The sequence below is a fragment of the Poecilia formosa genome, unplaced genomic scaffold, assembly GCF_000485575.1.
Source record: "Poecilia formosa unplaced genomic scaffold, Poecilia_formosa-5.1.2 Scaffold634, whole genome shotgun sequence".
NCBI lineage: Eukaryota > Metazoa > Chordata > Actinopteri > Cyprinodontiformes > Poeciliidae > Poecilia > Poecilia formosa.
Genome location: NW_006800573.1, coordinates 39,996 through 60,048, shown reverse-complemented (window position 1 = coordinate 60,048; position 20,053 = coordinate 39,996). Strand labels below are relative to the sequence as shown.

The window sequence follows — 20,053 nt, the reverse complement described above, 5'->3', positions numbered from 1 at the left end:
ATAAGAAAAATGAAATTTTCATTCACTTCTACAAGGAAATTCATTTTATTGTTAATACCGTTACGTTTGTTGTTGTTGTTGTTGTACCACCCTCCTGCCAGCGGTGGCAGCACTGAGCCCATTAGCTCCAGTATCTACTTTTTTACTTGCAATTTTTTTCGGTTCTGGTTTCTTTCTTCTCTGCTGTCGTTTATAGAAAACCTCCAACATGAAACCACGGATCTCTGAAACTCTTTAACTGACGGTTTACGTCTTTAAACGGAACACACTGATCCTTCAACGGTCGGAGCCACCCGAACTGTTCCTATTAGCTCCACGCTAGCTGCTCGGGCCGGTGTGGACCGGATTTCTGACGGTAAAAGAGGCAGTTGTGGATATTTTCCGGCTACAACTTTGCATTCTACTGCTGTGGTTTGCTTCTGATTTTGCGCTGAGGTTTAATTAAGATAAATCAGCTTTTATTTGCTAATTAGCCGGCGGTGTAATAGCGATAGCTGTTACTGCTCTCTGATTGGCCGAAATGATCTCCATTGTGTTCTGATTGGCTGAAGTTCTATTTGTTGTCAGATGTTTTAAATAATGGTTAATGTGGTTCATTAAAGATGTATAGCGTTAATCTGATTAAAAACCTCAATAAACCACAAAGGAGAGTCGGTGTGTAGCTTTTAACAGTTAGAATAATAGAATATTTAACAGTTAGCTTTTGACAGTTAATCAACATATTGTGATGATTAATATCGTTTACTAATTATAAATAAACCTTTTCATTTGAGTGATTTAAAATCACATATTTGAGATCAAGCTGTGGATTTTTGTTTCTTTGCCCTTCAGAGTGTGTTTTTCCAGAGGCCTAGATGAGAGAAGATGATGAATGAAGTGAAGGTGGAAGAGGAGGAAGGAGGAGACGAAGGTCAGAGCTGCATTCAGCCCAAACATGCGGGAAAATCACTAACAGCAGCACATCTGGGAGACTCTTAGTAGTTTCTACTCTTATTATATTTTGTAGACACTAAGTCAGGAGAAAAGAGCATAACTGGAATAACTGCAGGTGGATGGAAGACGAGGAGCTGATAGGAGGAGAGACAGGTGGGATCTGCTCTGACGCAGCTCCTGATTGGTGGAGCTGCTCAGGTTCCAGGCTGAGAGAGGAAGAGTAGAGCTGCAGGAGGAGAAGAAGGCGGCCATTTTCAACTAATATATTGATAACGGCATTAAGTGAAAGTTCAAGACCAATAAACTTTAATTAAACAGAAACATTAAACTGGAAGACATTTAAACATTCAAAGTAAAATGCAGCAACCGAAAATAAAACGGAAATAAAAACCACACAACCAAAACCAGATTATAACAGAAAACGACATTTTTCTTCAAAAAATCTGAAGTTAAGATGTTAGTGTTACAATCGGCTCTCTGTTCAGAACATTTTAAAAAGATGAATGATAGAAATGTGAAAGTCCAGAAAGAACCTTCAGTGTTGATCAGAACCAGATCAGAACCTGGTCCAGTTCGGTTCAGAGATGATCAGAACTTCTGATCTGGACCGTAAAAGTTCTGATCGGGTTCTGGTCCTGATCACATTCTGATGGTGTTCCAATTGGGTTCTGATCGGGTTCTGGTTCCCTCAGGCCCGCCGATGCCTCCTGACCGCCAGAGTTTCTGCACTACTCCAGAACCGGCCTCGGACCAACCCAAACCCAAACGGCGCCACCGCTGCTCGCTGTGCGGCCGGGAGTTTGCCGGCCCGGCCCGTTTGGCGGACCACGTTGCCACACACTACGGCTACAAGCCGCACAGCTGCTCCATCTGCGGGAAGCGCTTCACCAAGAAGGTGAATGTGTTGGTGCACCAGCGGGTCCACACTGGGGAGAAGCCGTACTCCTGCCCCGACTGCGGCGTCAGCTACGCCCAGCGCGGCTGCCTGCGCCGCCACCTCCTCATCCACTCCCCAGAGAAACCCTTCAGCTGCTCCCTGTGTGGGCGGGGCTTCGTCCAGCGCCGTTACCTGGTCCAGCACGAGCGCACCCACACCGGGGAGAAACCGTTCTCCTGCTCGCTGTGCCCCAAACGCTTTGCCTCCCGCAGTGGCCTCTCCGACCACCTGAAGACCCACCAAGAGCAGAAGCAGCATTCCTGCTCACTCTGCGGGAAAACCTTCTCCTCCGCGTCGTCGTTCCGGGATCATGTGAGGAACCACACGGGACGCAAACTCCACCCCTGCTCGCTGTGTGGGAGGAGCTTCAACCGGCCGAGTCTCCTGAAGAAACACCTGCAAAAACACGCTGATGGAACCCTGGAGAAGGTCAGAGGTCAATTAGTGGAAATGAACTAATGGTAAAGTGTGAACCATTCCACTAAAGCACTGTACCAATATATCACTATTGAACACCAATGCTGTACTGCTAACGTAAATATTAATTTTGCTTATGCTAATGCATTACATCAACATGGTGTTTAGTGTGTCTACAGGTGTGGAACGTCCAGTCTGTCATTGCTCTCCGACCTGCTGAGTTTTGCCAACTCTGTTGCTAACTAGCCACAGTAGTGCTTCACTCAGAAAGCATCAGGAGATTTTAGACCGTTCACTGTGGACCTACTGCGATGCATTATGGGTAGAGAATGACATCATTTGCTGCGTCAGTGAAGAATGTGGGAAGAGGAACTAGAGTTGATATGTAATCATACTTCAAAATAAGAGCATGCATGAATATAAACTACTACTTTGAATTCCTAATCGCCAATAACCAAAAACTGAACTCAGATGTCAAACTTTATTTAAATGAAAGGTTCCCTCATAGCCATGGAAATTAGCTCCTTCGAATTTATCTAGAAAAATTGAGTAAGAGAAGCTAAGTGTGCCAAAGTTAGCAAACGTGCTAAAGTGCTAAGCTAAAACTTCTCTGATCCTGCAGGAAGAAGCTGCTTTCCGATGCTTCCTGTGTCAAGAGCATTTCTCCTCTGTCAAAGAGGCGAAGGATCATGAGCGGCGGCACCACGCTTCGACCCGGTTCTCCTGCGACATCTGCAGCCGCTCGTTCACTCGCGCGTCCCGGCTGAAGGACCACCTGCGCTCCCACACCGGGGAGCGGCCGTTCCAGTGCGACGTCTGCAAGACGCGTTTCACCGTGTTGAGAGCGCTCAGGAAGCACCAGGAGATCCACAGCCAGCCGGACCGCTGGGCCGTCACTGCGCCGCCCGGCGGTCCGGATTCACCAGAACCGGTGAGGAGAGAGAAACTGGAGGGTTTCTCTAGCTGATTTAAAGGGGCAGTATTATGTGCTTTCTATTTTATAGCACAATCAGGTCTCTGTTACCTTCAGTTGTTATGAAAATGCTGAATGTATTAAATATGACCAAAAAAAAGTTATTCCTAATTTAATGACTTGAAACTGTGCCTCTGTCTCTTTAAGAAGCTCCTCCTCTTCCTGAAGCTCCGCCTCCAGGAAGTAATCTCAACATGGCTCCTCTGTTAACGCTTTAACGTTTCTGCTGGAGAAGTGGCTCCTATAATGAGCTCAGCAGCTGTTTGCTAATTGCTGCTGGCTAGTTTGAAGGTTAGTCTGAGTTGGGGAGGAGCTGCACCTTGGAGGCGGGGCTAGGTCCACCCAGGCGTTTTTTACAGCTGAATGGTTGCCATGGAGATTAAAGTATTTCTGAAACATGGAAGAATCAAAGCAACACTGCAGGGAATAATAATTTGATTTTACATGATACTGGCCCTTTAAAAGTTACAAACATGGACCAGAACAGCTCCTATGAGTTTGGATCTGAGCCCTCCTGCTGGTTCTGGTTGAAACATTTTACCTTCTGTTGGTTCTAGAACCTAGATGAGCTTCTGGACGGAACCAGCGCCGCCCTGCGGGTGGAGAGCCGCAGCGACGAGTCGCTGCCTTCACTGACTGGTGAGAAAATCAGAACTTTGGCTTCAGGGAGCTTCTGGGTCCAGAAGTCTGCTGGTTCTGTTGGGTTTATGACTCTTCCTCTCTGTGTTTTTGGTTCTGCAGACCCGATCCCTGCCAGGACAGAGTCAGAGAAGAACCTGGAGGCCCAGGAGGTTTCAGAAAACTTGCGGCCGGAACCACCGGGTCCGCCGGGCCCAGAAACCCTGACGACCTGCAGGAGTCCAGCTGCGAGGAAGAAGAGGAACCACAGCTGCAACATCTGTTCCAAGAGCTTCCTGAAGCCCTGCCTGCTACGGGAACACATGAGGGTCCATATCAGGGAGGGCCGGCTGCCGGACCCGGCCGACAAGGTGACCAGAACCATCAGAACTGTCCGGGTTGACTGTTTCTGTCTGATCCACCTTTCAGTTGTTCGTCTTTGACCTCCAAATGGTTTGACGGAAGAACAATGAGCCAAAACATCATCAGTTCTCAAGGAATTCTGTTGATCTACGGAGAGAAATTGGTTCCAAAATTATTGAAAGAGAAGAAAATGTTTAAAAAATTACCATTTGAAAAAATGCATGTCTATCAAAAAATAAATTTTGAGAGTAATTTATGACATGTTTGCAATAGTTTAACCTAAAATTTTCAGATGTGATTTTCAAGTTTTATAAATTGTATTGTTTTCAAATCATATTTTACATGTTTTGTTCGGGGGGTGGGACTTCCTCTGATGCGTGGCAGGAAGGCGCGTTCCTATCGGTTAGTGTGGAGAAAAGTGAGAGTGTCTCAAACAAAATCAGAAAAACAGCAAACTGCATAAATGTGGGTTATGATTTTTAGTATTGGGCCAGATTTCTCTCCGTACTGATCTGAGTGGAGTTGGAGGGACAGCAGCTGCTTTGGGTTCCATGTTGCTGACCGACCCGGGTTCTTTACCGACCCGGGTTCTTTACCGACCCGGATTCTGGACCGACCCGGGTTCTTTACCGACCCGGGTTCTGGACTGACCCGGGTTCTTTACCGACCCGGGTTCTGGACTGACCCGGGTTCTCTTCCAGGTGTTCTGGCTCCATATGCGGACCGGCGGCCAGAAGAAGAAAACTGTGATGATGATGAAGGAGGATGAAGGTGTGGAGGACGAGGTGAGGAACCAGTTTACTCACCAGTCTCCAACTGGTTTAAGGTTCTGGTTGAGCCTGAAACTTCTCCTCCTGTTTCCCTCCAGCGCCGACCCGGTGACCCCTCCACCTCTGACCCCGCCCTCGTCCCTGATGCCGGTAACCTTGGCGACCAGGGTGGGAACCAAAGCGAGCAGCAGGAGGAAGAGGATGTCAGTGGTTTGATCAACTCTGATGGAGAGGAAGAGCGCTGGGAACCGGAGCGCTGCGGTACGACCACGGTTCTGACCCGGTTCACATGGTTCTGCCTGAGGCCCAGATTTCCCAGTAGACTGGTAAAGAGGGCTGGGTCGGTTCTGATCCGGTCCGTTTGTTCATTAGCTCTGAGGTTCCAGCTGCATCAGATAAATACATACGGCACAAGATCAGGGCCAAAATTAAGAGGATTCTCCTCCCAGCTGTGGCTACTTCCTCGTAGCAGGAGGCTACCTCCACTCTGATGTTGCCAATCTGATTGATAGAGCAGCACTGCTAACTGAGTGGAAAATCAGGAGACTACTAGTTAGCATTAGCTTTGGAGGAGCTAGTGACTAGCAAGGCTACCCTGGTCACCCACTGGGTTGCCAACTTCATCTGCTGGCTATTCGCCACGATAGGCTAGCATTAGCTTTGTGTAAGCTGCTGTTAGCCTTCTATAGGTTAATTTTAGAACTGATGGGCTGTCGTTAAAGAATGAATTGAATCAGGACTGGATCAGAACATTACCAGAGGTCAGAGGTCACTGAAATCATTCTGAAATGCGTCAGCAGAGCTTCTTGTGCTGCTGAACCACCTGACAGCGGCATGTTGAACCCATGCAGCTCCTGACCGACCCTTCGTGTTTCCAGCAGGTCCAAAGATCCGCTCTGACCCGCCGGCAGACGGCCGCTCCACGGGAAAATCCAAGACCTGCTGCCCTGTGTGCGGCCGCGACTGCTTCAAGGCGTCGGCGCTGCAGAAGCACCTGCGCATCCACTCTGGCGAGCGGCCCTTCCAGTGCCCCACCTGCAGGAAGAGCTTCGTGCAGCACGTCCACATGACAGAGCACCAGCGCATCCACACCGGCGAGAAGCCCTTCACCTGCACCGTCTGCAGCAAGAGCTTCACCTTCTCCAGCGCCCTGCGCCGCCACCAGCGCGTCCACACCGACGCCCGGCCCTTCCGCTGCGCCGTCTGCCCCAAGACCTTCAAGCAGCTGTGCGTCCTGAAGAACCACCAGCTGACGCACTCGGGCGTCCGCTACCAATGCCCGCTGTGCAGCAAGAGCTTCAGCCGCGCGCTGGAGCTCACCTACCACATCGACGTGCACTCCGACGTGCAACCCTACCACTGCAGCGTCTGTAGGAAGAACCTGAGCGGCGCCCGCATCTTCAGGAAGCACATGAGGAAGCACGAATCCGACGAGCCGCAGCTCGACCCGGCGGCGGCAGAGTCGACGAAAAAACAATGAAGGTCACCTCAGAATCACGTGACCCGAGAGATTCACTGCTAAACTTCCTACAGGAGCTCAGAAGGGCCAAACAAAGACTCCAGCCAGCAATCGGATGCATCGATGCCTTTCTCAAGGGCCCGGTGAGAGCCGGACCAAGACGTTCAACACGAAATAATCAGATTCTCCACAATAAAAATTTAATCCAAACGAAAGTTTCTGAATCTCATTTATCCACAGAGGTCAGAGGTCGTTTAGATACCAATAACTCCCAGATCAGGGCATAAAAGTTCTTCCCTGCTGGTTCCACCAAACCCAATATGGTCCAGCCTGGTTCTGTTCTGTTGAGGCATCCACCAGGTGGCGCAGTGCTACTATTACTATTTCCAGTTTCCTGAAGGTGGAAACTTTTTCTCCCAGTTGGACCCAAATCTGGTTCCCCAAGGCTGCATCATTTCTTTGATCCAACTCCAGTCCGTTTGCCTAGTCAAAGTCCGGTTTGGTTGATGAGGTGTGACGCTAATCGACCTCTGACCTCCAGACCTCGATCTGGGTTCGGTTTAAATGTGAACGCCAAGCGGACCAGAGACCGCTCCAAAAGCAGGAAGTGGACTACAGCGCAGGGCATTCTGGGTAAATCCAACCAGCAGCATAAATGTCTCCTGGTCTTTAGCCAAAAACTAAAGGGAAATCCTCCATCTGCTAAAATCCTCCATCTTGTTTCCACCTGGTGAAGAAGGAAGTTGCTCTCAGTGTCTTCAGAGGTTTTTGTGTCGTTTCCTTCAGTGGTTCTTGGTGCAGCGCCCAGCAGATGATGGAGTTCTGGTTCCAGTAGAACCGGGTTGACCAGACCATCTAAAATTATTATTAATGTTCCCAAAATGACGTCAGATGGCGGCTGATTTCAGATCTGGTAACGTTTGCTTGGATCTCCCAGAGTTAACCTCCAGGCAGAAAAGCAGCTAAAGTTTCTGAAATGTTTAGTTTCTCACCAAGCTTCACTAGTTTCTGTTCCTTCCAGACTAGAAACTCATTTTTAAACCCAAATGTGATGAATATTAGAAAAAACAACATGGAAGGACTGCAATGGAAACCATCACCAGGCTGAGTTCAGATTCACTGAGAAGAGATTCCGTCCTGATGGAAACAGGAACTGATGAGGGCAGAAGTTGGTCGGGATTTCCTCCAGCAGGGGGCGCCAGCAGAGATGTTTCGGTTCATTAAATGATCCGTTTTCACAGTAACTCTGTGGTTCGGGTTTGTTTCCAGAAGAAGTCAGAACCTCCTGATGGGAGCTGAAGCACGGCTTTGATCCAATCAGAGAGTCGATAGAAAACCAGTATCTACCTCCTAACGCCGGAGACGAACCTGCAGCTCCGCCAGGTGGGCGGGGTTAACGCGGCTAAGCCCCGCTCCCCCGCCGGATAAAGACCTGCGGCTGATCCCCAGTTCCAGTTCAGGTTCTGCTCCTCCAGAGACCCCATCCTGCCAGCATGCTGCCCCCGCTGACGCTGAGCCTCCCCCGCAGCCCGGAGGCCAACACCACGGCGGCCGTGGACTGGACCCAGGTGAGTCCCGTTGATTTCATGTGGAGATTTAATCATATCGCTCCGTTTCACTCCCTCATTCAATCACTTCTGCTCTAAAAGCTGCAAAATAATCTGGAAAAAGGAGCAAAAACGCTCATTATTTTAGTTGCATCTGGAAAAAGGAAGTTTTTCCATTTGATTTTTGGAACATAAAATTTAAATTTTTGAAAATTCAGTAATTTTATTTCCTTAAATTGTGGATTTTTTTCATATTGTTCTGTCATTTGTGTAGAAACTCTATAAACATGTAATGAACTGTTTCTTTATATCTTTTCGTTTATTTTAGTAGTTTTAACGCCGTGGGGCGTGTGGGTTATTATTCCCTCCGCGCAGACTGACAGGCTCTGATGACGTTATCAGGATTCCCAGGGAATCGAACCGGGACCGCTGGTTTGCAACTTAAATATAAAGTTAGCGATGAAAGTAGTTTGTGAGCTAGCTATAGTTTAGTTATCGAATTAAATATGTAACTAAACGTTTAGCTCACTTAACATTTAATTTATTTAGCTCTATTTATATCACGCTCTATTTATCTATAAATTTATATTTACCTTGCCAATTTTATATTTATGTTAATATTTGTGTGAGATGAACTGTTTGGGAGGTGAAGAGAAGCTCCATATTTATCAGCATCAGCATCGGTTCTGGTCGGTTCTGGTCGGCTGCATAGGCCTAAATCCCGGGAGGTCGGGGGTCGGGGGGTCCGGACCCCCCAAATCTTGGAAAAGTCTAGAGTTGTCCCCCCCAAAGAAATCATGAAAAAACCCTTGTATTTAAACAATATAAATATATAAAAAGCAATAGAAACAAAGAACGAAGTAAATCTGCCATTCATCTAAGAAAAAAAACAAGAATTATTTTTAAGTCCCCCCATCATTGTTAGAACAATGGTTCAGTCCAAAGTGTAGGAGGAGCAACAGCTGCTGATCGGTACAGGCTCCGTTAGATCCGCTAAGGGAGGAGCTAGCTGTTAGCTGCGGCTCTGCAGCATTAACAAAAAACCCTCCAGTAAGTAAATAGTTAAAGCAAAAGACATGTAACACGTTTTATTTACTTTCACTGCTCAACAGAGTGAAACACGTTAATAAAAATCAGTCCGCAGTTTGTTATTTCATTACTTTGGATGAATCGTGATAAAATGCCTCCTTATGCCTTGGAAATCAAAGCTAGCTAAACTGCTACATTGCTTTCATAGACTTCGCTCCTTTTTCTGTCGAAGGTAGCCAATATTTCAATTACATTTAGCTCTCTAACTCTTTAATAAGAAGAGTTTGAAACGGGAGCGGCTGAGCGTTAGCATTAGCCGATAGCTCAGTATGGGAGCCGAGAGCAGAGGGGCGACTGCAGCTGGCAGGAAAAATAATAAAGTATGACTTTATTTCTTACCATCTTCAACGTAGAGCCTTTAAAACCACAAAATAAAACCTGAATATTTTTCTGGAAAACTGGTGCTGACCTTTATGTTTAAGTTATGATACTTCCCAGATATTCAATTTCCACATATTTATAGGTTTTAACATGAATTCCCCCTGCCCCCCCAAAAAAAATTAAGGTTCAAAGCAACTTAAGTTATAATTTAAATAACACATGATTTGTATCAACAAAAACTGCAATAAATCAATATTTATGAGCACATTTATTAAGTGTAGTTACTTATTAAAACTTTTTCATTTAGAGCCTTAAGTTTTTGTAAAGGTGTAGCAGAGATTAGATCTTTGAACCAAACTCAGATCTAAGCAACATTTGAATCTTAGTTTGACTTCTGTGGGTCTCAGCAGGTTGTTCACTGAGAAAAACACTTTTGTTATTCATTGCTACTTACTAGTCATTTTTGGTGGTGCAGCTTGAACAAAAATTTAAACCACATTTGACTGTAACTTTGCCGACCCCCCCAAAATTGCTCTTAACATTTTCCCTGTTTATGGTCCCCCCCCCCCAATAATGAGGTGGGATTTACACCCTTGGTCGGCTGTGGTCCGTTCTGCTCGGTTCTGGTCGGGTTGCAGCGGCGGGTTGAACGTGTTGTTTCCCCCTGCAGGTGTACGAAGCCGTCCGGTGGATCCAGCTCATCATGGCCTCGTTCAGGTTGGTTCCGGCTTCCTCATCCTCCTCGGTGGTTTCCTTCTCTGTTCAGTTTAAAATGACATTTATTTGTTTCTGCATTGACATTTCAGAAAGGAGGAGATTTTAGGCTAAAACTGAGGAAAATATTGCTTTGAAAACCCCAGCTAATTTTAGTTCTGGACTTCTTGATCCGGTTCTGGTTCTGGTTTGTCAAGGTGACGTTTCCATGGCGATGAACACAGTTTAGATGAAATGCCACCTTGGTGCAGAGGTAGATGAGAAGCAAAGGTCTTTAACAGATTTTTAAATAAAACAACTTTATTTTTGTTTTTATATTTCATACATTTTAATTAAAGATTTAAAGTTTATAGTAAATTACTTTAAAAAGCACAAAATGTGTAACCTACTGACAAAAAAACAAAGTTCCTCTTTGTGCAGATAGCTGTTAGTTTAGTTTATCTTGGTTTCATTTAATTTAGCTTAGCTTGATTTGCCTTTGTTTAGCTAAAGCTAGCTTAGCTTAGCTTGTTTTTACCTTAGAAAATATTTTGAAAGAATCTTAAAATCTTAGCTAATTTCTTAGACATTTATTTCAGCTTTGCTTTGAGTTGTTTCTCCTTAAATTGTACATTTTATGCATGAAAACAGGAAAACCTTCTACAACTGGCCTTTTAAATGACATTTACATTTTACAACTATTTATCGGCTATTTTGGCCAAAATTATTCAGGAATGATTTTATTGTAGAATGTGTTTGTGTTTTTAATGCTCTGAATAATAATTCAGACAGTTTTTAAACATTTTCTCTGAATATTTGCAGCATTGTTGGTTCCGGCTCCATCATCTCCCTGATTATTCCCAGACTCGGTCAGACGCCCGAGGTCAGTCGCATCATATGGTTGCGTCCAGCTGTCCTTTGGGGTCAGAGGTCAGGTGTCTGACTGCTGCTGTCCTGTTTGCAGCTGCAGCCTCTGTTCCAGCTGAGCGTGGCGGACCTGCTGCTCGCCACCTGCTGGCTGATCGGCGCCATCCTCTACTCTCAGCGCTGCGACCACCTGAGCGCGCTCTGCTACAACCTGCACACCGTGGAGCAGGTAACGGCCGCGCCGCCGCTCTGGGGGAGTCTGACGGGCTTTCTGGGGAAGTTTGAGGGGTTTCCATGAGTTTTATCAGGAAGTGGCTCCTCTTTCCTCCTCAAAGCCTTCACTGTTAGAAAATCTCAGCTTCCTCAAACAGCAGAGAGAAACCGCAGCCTGGACACGAACAGCATCAGAACCAGCTGCTGTTTCCCACAGAAACTCACGGCTGGACTCAGTCTGGGACACAAACACTGACACAGAAATATTTCAGTGGATTCAACTCAAAAATTGTTTGGTTTCAATGAAAGTTGAAGAAAAAACCTTCATGGTTTCTAATTTTATCTGTGAATAAAACATGGAAACGTGCAAAGGAACCAAACGAGTTTAAAATCAGTTGAATTCAGTTTATTTCTTTGGTGCCAATTCACAACATCTTTCATAGAGAGAAAACAACTCAGAAATCATAAAGTTAAATTAAGGTTATTACTTTGTGTTATTATTGTGATAATGATAAAAATTAAGATAAAAAAATAACTATATCACTTATTTTTTAGGTAACTGAACTACAAACATGATTATTGTTCTTGGAAAAACACATAAAACAGGATCCTTCAAGACTCCACTTACATAAAAATAAAAAGTGTGATTTATATCACTAAACTAAGATGAAATAAAAGTAAAAATAACATTTATTTATTATTTATCAGTAACTGAAATTTATCCTAACAGTAGATCAAAGTTGATCATTTATAACAAAATAAATGATAAATGGTACAACAGATAATCATCTCTAAGTTGAAATAACAGCAAATAAATCAAATCGGAGAGCAGTAGGAGAAAGTAGCAGAATGAGAAAAGGTCAGTTCAACCAGGTGTAAAAATGAAGTTCAAAGTGGATAAAATTGATTCAGATTCAGTTTGTGAGAACCTAGAGGCTGGAGAACATGCTGTTTTTCTCATATAAAAGCATAAACATTCTGTTTTCAGCTTTAAGAAGTTCCTCTGAAAGTAAAGTTTAGTGTCTTCTGTTTTCAGGTTTTATTTTTGACACCAGGAGCTGAACTGGAAGCTGCTGTCTGGGGGTTTTCCCACCGCAGCAGCAGGTTTGAGTTTTACATCTGGCTTAAACCCAGCTGATAAATCCTCTGAGGTCAATAGTGGGTCACAAAGACAACGTGGGTAGATCACATGACATGAAAAACACGTCAGCCCGTCATTTATCACGTCATTTTAAAATAAAATACCCGTCACTTAATTGATGTACAGGTTGGCCTTACCAGTTGGTGGCGGTAATGGTCCCTTTACTTGTTTGCCAACCGCCATTNGAAGAAGAAGCAGTAGCTGAGGCTCACACTGTTGCTGGTTTCATGTGTTTGATTATAGATGATCAATAAAAACTGTTTGGTTCCAAACTTGAGTTGATTTTGCCTGAAACTGAACAAGAATCAATTTGCTATTAATAATGAAAGTTTGTCAGCTGGAAAGATTCAGACTACATAGAAACACACACACACAAACACACACATATTTGTTTTAATTAATGTTATAGAAACAGATCTGCTCCAAAGTGCAAAATACAAACAAAATAAGAATAATGTTGAAGTTGTAGCTCAAAACACAACTCAATCAAAAGCTAGTGATGAATTTCTTAAACTGATCAAAATTCTGAGCAGATCTGACATGAAGAGGTAAGAGAACAACAAACACACAACCACTTCTGCTTTTTAACTTCTCTTAACTTTATTCAGTATTAACAGTATGAAACTGTTCCAGAGTCTGTAGGCAACGCCAGACTAAATGTGTCACTAAAGTGTTTAGTTAATTTAAATATTTGTCTCAAAAACCCTGACATATATCTCCTCTTAGGTGGATCATCAAACTATACCTGAATATAAAGTAAAAGTTAATAATAATGTATTCTAAATTATCTTAACTTCCCGTCCAAAAATATTCGTAAATAACTGTTCTTATTTTGTTATTCGTAATAAGAAAAATGAAATTTTCATTCACTTCTACAAGGAAATTCATTTTATTGTTAATACCGTTACGTTTGTTGTTGTTGTTGTTGTACCACCCTCCTGCCAGCGGTGGCAGCACTGAGCCCATTAGCTCCAGTATCTACTTTTTTACTTGCAATTTTTTTCGGTTCTGGTTTCTTTCTTCTCTGCTGTCGTTTATAGAAAACCTCCAACATGAAACCACGGATCTCTGAAACTCTTTAACTGACGGTTTACGTCTTTAAACGGAACAAACTGGACCTTCAACGGTCGGAGCCACCCGAACTGTTCCTATTAGCTCCACGCTAGCTGCTCGGGCCGGTGTGGACCGGATTTCTGACGGTAAAAGAGGCAGTTGTGGATATTTTCCGGCTACAACTTTGCATTCTACTGCTGTGGTTTGCTTCTGATTTTGCGCTGAGGTTTAATTAAGATAAATCAGCTTTTATTTGCTAATTAGCCGGCGGTGTAATAGCGATAGCTGTTACTGCTCTCTGATTGGCCGAAATGATCTCCATTGTGTTCTGATTGGCTGAAGTTCTATTTGTTGTTTGATGTTTTAAATAATGGTTAATGTGGTTCATTAAAGATGTATAGCGTTAATCTGATTAAAAACCTCAATAAACCACAAAGGAGAGTCGGTGTGTAGCTTTTAACAGTTAGAATAATAGAATATTTAACAGTTAGCTTTTGACAGTTAATCAACATATTGTGATGATTAATATCGTTTACTAATTATAAATAAACCTTTTCATTTGAGTGATTTAAAATCACATATTTGAGATCAAGCTGTGGATTTTTGTTTCTTTGCCCTTCAGAGTGTGTTTTTCCAGAGGCCTAGATGAGAGAAGATGATGAATGAAGTGAAGGTGGAAGAGGAGGAAGGAGGAGACGAAGGTCAGAGCTGCATTCAGCCCAAACATGCGGGAAAATCACTAACAGCAGCACATCTGGGAGACTCTTAGTAGTTTCTACTCTTATTATATTTTGTAGACACTAAGTCAGGAGAAAAGAGCATAACTGGAATAACTGCAGGTGGATGGAAGACGAGGAGCTGATAGGAGGAGAGACAGGTGGGATCTGCTCTGACGCAGCTCCTGATTGGTGGAGCTGCTCAGGTTCCAGGCTGAGAGAGGAAGAGTAGAGCTGCAGGAGGAGAAGAAGGCGGCCATTTTCAACTAATATATTGATAACGGCATTAAGTGAAAGTTCAAGACCAATAAACTTTAATTAAACAGAAACATTAAACTGGAAGACATTTAAACATTCAAAGTAAAATGCAGCAACCGAAAATAAAACGGAAATAAAAACCACACAACCAAAACCAGATTATAACAGAAAACGACATTTTTCTTCAAAAAATCTGAAGTTAAGATGTTAGTGTTACAATCGGCTCTCTGTTCAGAACATTTTAAAAAGATGAATGATAGAAATGTGAAAGTCCAGAAAGAACCTTCAGTGTTGATCAGAACCAGATCAGAACCTGGTCCAGTTCGGTTCAGAGATGATCAGAACTTCTGATCTGGACCGTAAAAGTTCTGATCGGGTTCTGGTCCTGATCACATTCTGATGGTGTTCCAATTGGGTTCTGATCGGGTTCTGGTTCCCTCAGGCCCGCCGATGCCTCCTGACCGCCAGAGTTTCTGCACTACTCCAGAACCGGCCTCGGACCAACCCAAACCCAAACGGCGCCACCGCTGCTCGCTGTGCGGCCGGGAGTTTGCCGGCCCGGCCCGTTTGGCGGACCACGTTGCCACACACTACGGCTACAAGCCGCACAGCTGCTCCATCTGCGGGAAGCGCTTCACCAAGAAGGTGAATGTGTTGGTGCACCAGCGGGTCCACACTGGGGAGAAGCCGTACTCCTGCCCCGACTGCGGCGTCAGCTACGCCCAGCGCGGCTGCCTGCGCCGCCACCTCCTCATCCACTCCCCAGAGAAACCCTTCAGCTGCTCCCTGTGTGGGCGGGGCTTCGTCCAGCGCCGTTACCTGGTCCAGCACGAGCGCACCCACACCGGGGAGAAACCGTTCTCCTGCTCGCTGTGCCCCAAACGCTTTGCCTCCCGCAGTGGCCTCTCCGACCACCTGAAGACCCACCAAGAGCAGAAGCAGCATTCCTGCTCACTCTGCGGGAAAACCTTCTCCTCCGCGTCGTCGTTCCGGGATCATGTGAGGAACCACACGGGACGCAAACTCCACCCCTGCTCGCTGTGTGGGAGGAGCTTCAACCGGCCGAGTCTCCTGAAGAAACACCTGCAAAAACACGCTGATGGAACCCTGGAGAAGGTCAGAGGTCAATTAGTGGAAATGAACTAATGGTAAAGTGTGAACCATTCCACTAAAGCACTGTACCAATATATCACTATTGAACACCAATGCTGTACTGCTAACGTAAATATTAATTTTGCTTATGCTAATGCATTACATCAACATGGTGTTTAGTGTGTCTACAGGTGTGGAACGTCCAGTCTGTCATTGCTCTCCGACCTGCTGAGTTTTGCCAACTCTGTTGCTAACTAGCCACAGTAGTGCTTCACTCAGAAAGCATCAGGAGATTTTAGACCGTTCACTGTGGACCTACTGCGATGCATTATGGGTAGAGAATGACATCATTTGCTGCGTCAGTGAAGAATGTGGGAAGAGGAACTAGAGTTGATATGTAATCATACTTCAAAATAAGAGCATGCATGAATATAAACTACTACTTTGAATTCCTAATCGCCAATAACCAAAAACTGAACTCAGATGTCAAACTTTATTTAAATGAAAGGTTCCCTCATAGCCATGGAAATTAGCTCCTTCGAATTTATCTAGAAAAATTGAGTAAGAGAAGCTAAGTGTGCCAAAGTTAGCAAACGTGCTAAAGTGCTAAGCTAAAACTTCTCTGATCCTGCAGGAAGAAGCTGCTTTCCGATGCTTCCTGTGTCAAGAGCATTTCTCCTCTGTCAAAGAGGCGAAGGATCATGAGCGGCGGCACCACGCTTCGACCCGGTTCTCCTGCGACATCTGCAGCCGCTCGTTCACTCGCGCGTCCCGGCTGAAGGACCACCTGCGCTCCCACACCGGGGAGCGGCCGTTCCAGTGCGACGTCTGCAAGACGCGTTTCACCGTGTTGAGAGCGCTCAGGAAGCACCAGGAGATCCACAGCCAGCCGGACCGCTGGGCCGTCACTGCGCCGCCCGGCGGTCCGGATTCACCAGAACCGGTGAGGAGAGAGAAACTGGAGGGTTTCTCTAGCTGATTTAAAGGGGCAGTATTATGTGCTTTCTATTTTATAGCACAATCAGGTCTCTGTTACCTTCAGTTGTTATGAAAATGCTGAATGTATTAAATATGACCAAAAAAAAGTTATTCCTAATTTAATGACTTGAAACTGTGCCTCTGTCTCTTTAAGAAGCTCCTCCTCTTCCTGAAGCTCCGCCTCCAGGAAGTAATCTCAACATGGCTCCTCTGTTAACGCTTTAACGTTTCTGCTGGAGAAGTGGCTCCTATAATGAGCTCAGCAGCTGTTTGCTAATTGCTGCTGGCTAGTTTGAAGGTTAGTCTGAGTTGGGGAGGAGCTGCACCTTGGAGGCGGGGCTAGGTCCACCCAGGCGTTTTTTACAGCTGAATGGTTGCCATGGAGATTAAAGTATTTCTGAAACATGGAAGAATCAAAGCAACACTGCAGGGAATAATAATTTGATTTTACATGATACTGGCCCTTTAAAAGTTACAAACATGGACCAGAACAGCTCCTATGAGTTTGGATCTGAGCCCTCCTGCTGGTTCTGGTTGAAACATTTTACCTTCTGTTGGTTCTAGAACCTAGATGAGCTTCTGGACGGAACCAGCGCCGCCCTGCGGGTGGAGAGCCGCAGCGACGAGTCGCTGCCTTCACTGACTGGTGAGAAAATCAGAACTTTGGCTTCAGGGAGCTTCTGGGTCCAGAAGTCTGCTGGTTCTGTTGGGTTTATGACTCTTCCTCTCTGTGTTTTTGGTTCTGCAGACCCGATCCCTGCCAGGACAGAGTCAGAGAAGAACCTGGAGGCCCAGGAGGTTTCAGAAAACTTGCGGCCGGAACCACCGGGTCCGCCGGGCCCAGAAACCCTGACGACCTGCAGGAGTCCAGCTGCGAGGAAGAAGAGGAACCACAGCTGCAACATCTGTTCCAAGAGCTTCCTGAAGCCCTGCCTGCTACGGGAACACATGAGGGTCCATATCAGGGAGGGCCGGCTGCCGGACCCGGCCGACAAGGTGACCAGAACCATCAGAACTGTCCGGGTTGACTGTTTCTGTCTGATCCACCTTTCAGTTGTTCGTCTTTGACCTCCAAATGGTTTGACGGAAGAACAATGAGCCAAAACATCATCAGTTCTCAAGGAATTCTGTTGATCTACGGAGAGAAATTGGTTCCAAAATTATTGAAAGAGAAGAAAATGTTTAAAAAATTACCATTTGAAAAAATGCATGTCTATCAAAAAATAAATTTTGAGAGTAATTTATGACATGTTTGCAATAGTTTAACCTAAAATTTTCAGATGTGATTTTCAAGTTTTATAAATTGTATTGTTTTCAAATCATATTTTACATGTTTTGTTCGGGGGGTGGGACTTCCTCTGATGCGTGGCAGGAAGGCGCGTTCCTATCGGTTAGTGTGGAGAAAAGTGAGAGTGTCTCAAACAAAATCAGAAAAACAGCAAACTGCATAAATGTGGGTTATGATTTTTAGTATTGGGCCAGATTTCTCTCCGTACTGATCTGAGTGGAGTTGGAGGGACAGCAGCTGCTTTGGGTTCCATGTTGCTGACCGACCCGGGTTCTTTACCGACCCGGGTTCTTTACCGACCCGGATTCTGGACCGACCCGGGTTCTTTACCGACCCGGGTTCTGGACTGACCCGGGTTCTTTACCGACCCGGGTTCTGGACTGACCCGGGTTCTCTTCCAGGTGTTCTGGCTCCATATGCGGACCGGCGGCCAGAAGAAGAAAACTGTGATGATGATGAAGGAGGATGAAGGTGTGGAGGACGAGGTGAGGAACCAGTTTACTCACCAGTCTCCAACTGGTTTAAGGTTCTGGTTGAGCCTGAAACTTCTCCTCCTGTTTCCCTCCAGCGCCGACCCGGTGACCCCTCCACCTCTGACCCCGCCCTCGTCCCTGATGCCGGTAACCTTGGCGACCAGGGTGGGAACCAAAGCGAGCAGCAGGAGGAAGAGGATGTCAGTGGTTTGATCAACTCTGATGGAGAGGAAGAGCGCTGGGAACCGGAGCGCTGCGGTACGACCACGGTTCTGACCCGGTTCACATGGTTCTGCCTGAGGCCCAGATTTCCCAGTAGACTGGTAAAGAGGGCTGGGTCGGTTCTGATCCGGTCCGTTTGTTCATTAGCTCTGAGGTTCCAGCTGCATCAGATAAATACATACGGCACAAGATCAGGGCCAAAATTAAGAGGATTCTCCTCCCAGCTGTGGCTACTTCCTCGTAGCAGGAGGCTACCTCCACTCTGATGTTGCCAATCTGATTGATAGAGCAGCACTGCTAACTGAGTGGAAAATCAGGAGACTACTAGTTAGCATTAGCTTTGGAGGAGCTAGTGACTAGCAAGGCTACCCTGGTCACCCACTGGGTTGCCAACTTCATCTGCTGGCTATTCGCCACGATAGGCTAGCATTAGCTTTGTGTAAGCTGCTGTTAGCCTTCTATAGGTTAATTTTAGAACTGATGGGCTGTCGTTAAAGAATGAATTGAATCAGGACTGGATCAGAACATTACCAGAGGTCAGAGGTCACTGAAATCATTCTGAAATGCGTCAGCAGAGCTTCTTGTGCTGCTGAACCACCTGACAGCGGCATGTTGAACCCATGCAGCTCCTGACCGACCCTTCGTGTTTCCAGCAGGTCCAAAGATCCGCTCTGACCCGCCGGCAGACGGCCGCTCCACGGGAAAATCCAAGACCTGCTGCCCTGTGTGCGGCCGCGACTGCTTCAAGGCGTCGGCGCTGCAGAAGCACCTGCGCATCCACTCTGGCGAGCGGCCCTTCCAGTGCCCCACCTGCAGGAAGAGCTTCGTGCAGCACGTCCACATGACAGAGCACCAGCGCATCCACACCGGCGAGAAGCCCTTCACCTGCACCGTCTGCAGCAAGAGCTTCACCTTCTCCAGCGCCCTGCGCCGCCACCAGCGCGTCCACACCGACGCCCGGCCCTTCCGCTGCGCCGTCTGCCCCAAGACCTTCAAGCAGCTGTGCGTCCTGAAGAACCACCAGCTGACGCACTCGGGCGTCCGCTACCAATGCCCGCTGTGCAGCAAGAGCTTCAGCCGCGCGCTGGAGCTCACCTACCACATCGACGTGCACTCCGACGTGCAACCCTACCACTGCAGCGTCTGTAGGAAGAACCTGAGCGGCGCCCGCATCTTCAGGAAGCACATGAGGAAGCACGAATCCGACGAGCCGCAGCTCGACCCGGCGGCGGCAGAGTCGACGAAAAAACAATGAAGGTCACCTCAGAATCACGTGACCCGAGAGATTCACTGCTAAACTTCCTACAGGAGCTCAGAAGGGCCAAACAAAGACTCCAGCCAGCAATCGGATGCATCGATGCCTTTCTCAAGGGCCCGGTGAGAGCCGGACCAAGACGTTCAACACGAAATAATCAGATTCTCCACAATAAAAATTTAATCCAAACGAAAGTTTCTGAATCTCATTTATCCACAGAGGTCAGAGGTCGTTTAGATACCAATAACTCCCAGATCAGGGCATAAAAGTTCTTCCCTGCTGGTTCCACCAAACCCAATATGGTCCAGCCTGGTTCTGTTCTGTTGAGGCATCCACCAGGTGGCGCAGTGCTACTATTACTATTTCCAGTTTCCTGA

General features: G+C 46.2%; 2 protein-coding genes across 2 annotated transcripts; both read left to right on the top strand.

The window, feature by feature from the left end:
- The first annotated feature begins 87 nt into the window (after positions 1-87).
- Positions 88-19,875, top strand: LOC103130420 (zinc finger protein Xfin-like). Its single transcript, XM_016665914.1, has 21 exons — positions 88-367; positions 832-910; positions 1,626-2,299; positions 2,910-3,218; positions 3,818-3,899; positions 4,002-4,249; positions 4,943-5,026; positions 5,110-5,272; positions 5,890-6,488; positions 7,946-8,038; positions 10,098-10,144; positions 10,943-11,003; positions 11,085-11,216; positions 13,447-13,540; positions 14,811-15,484; positions 16,095-16,403; positions 17,003-17,084; positions 17,187-17,434; positions 18,128-18,211; positions 18,295-18,457; positions 19,075-19,875. The coding sequence occupies exons 2-21, from the start codon at positions 865-867 to the stop codon at positions 19,674-19,676; spliced, it is 4,794 nt and encodes a 1,597-aa protein (XP_016521400.1). The 5' UTR covers positions 88-367; positions 832-864; the 3' UTR covers positions 19,677-19,875.
- On the top strand, positions 7,269-11,570 carry LOC103130421 (transmembrane protein 116-like). Its single transcript, XM_007541811.2, has 4 exons — positions 7,269-8,038; positions 10,098-10,144; positions 10,943-11,003; positions 11,085-11,570. The coding sequence occupies exons 1-4, from the start codon at positions 7,964-7,966 to the stop codon at positions 11,283-11,285; spliced, it is 384 nt and encodes a 127-aa protein (XP_007541873.1). The 5' UTR covers positions 7,269-7,963; the 3' UTR covers positions 11,286-11,570.
- Positions 19,876-20,053: the final 178 nt, after the last annotated feature.

Excerpts from the sequence above, each read along its gene's own strand:
- LOC103130421 (XM_007541811.2), top strand. The coding sequence starts at position 7,964 with ATGCTGCCCCCGCTGACGCTGAGCCTCCCCCGCAGCCCGGAGGCCAAC. Across the intron at positions 8,039-10,097 it reads CGGCCGTGGACTGGACCCAG|GTGTACGAAGCCGTCCGGTG; the intron begins GTGAGTCCCGTT and ends TTCCCCCTGCAG. Across the intron at positions 11,004-11,084 it reads GACTCGGTCAGACGCCCGAG|CTGCAGCCTCTGTTCCAGCT; the intron begins GTCAGTCGCATC and ends TCCTGTTTGCAG.
- LOC103130420 (XM_016665914.1), top strand. The coding sequence starts at position 865 with ATGATGAATGAAGTGAAGGTGGAAGAGGAGGAAGGAGGAGACGAAG. Across the intron at positions 5,027-5,109 it reads ATGAAGGTGTGGAGGACGAG|CGCCGACCCGGTGACCCCTC; the intron begins GTGAGGAACCAG and ends GTTTCCCTCCAG. Across the intron at positions 11,217-13,446 it reads ACCTGCACACCGTGGAGCAG|GAACAAACTGGACCTTCAAC; the intron begins GTAACGGCCGCG and ends CGTCTTTAAACG.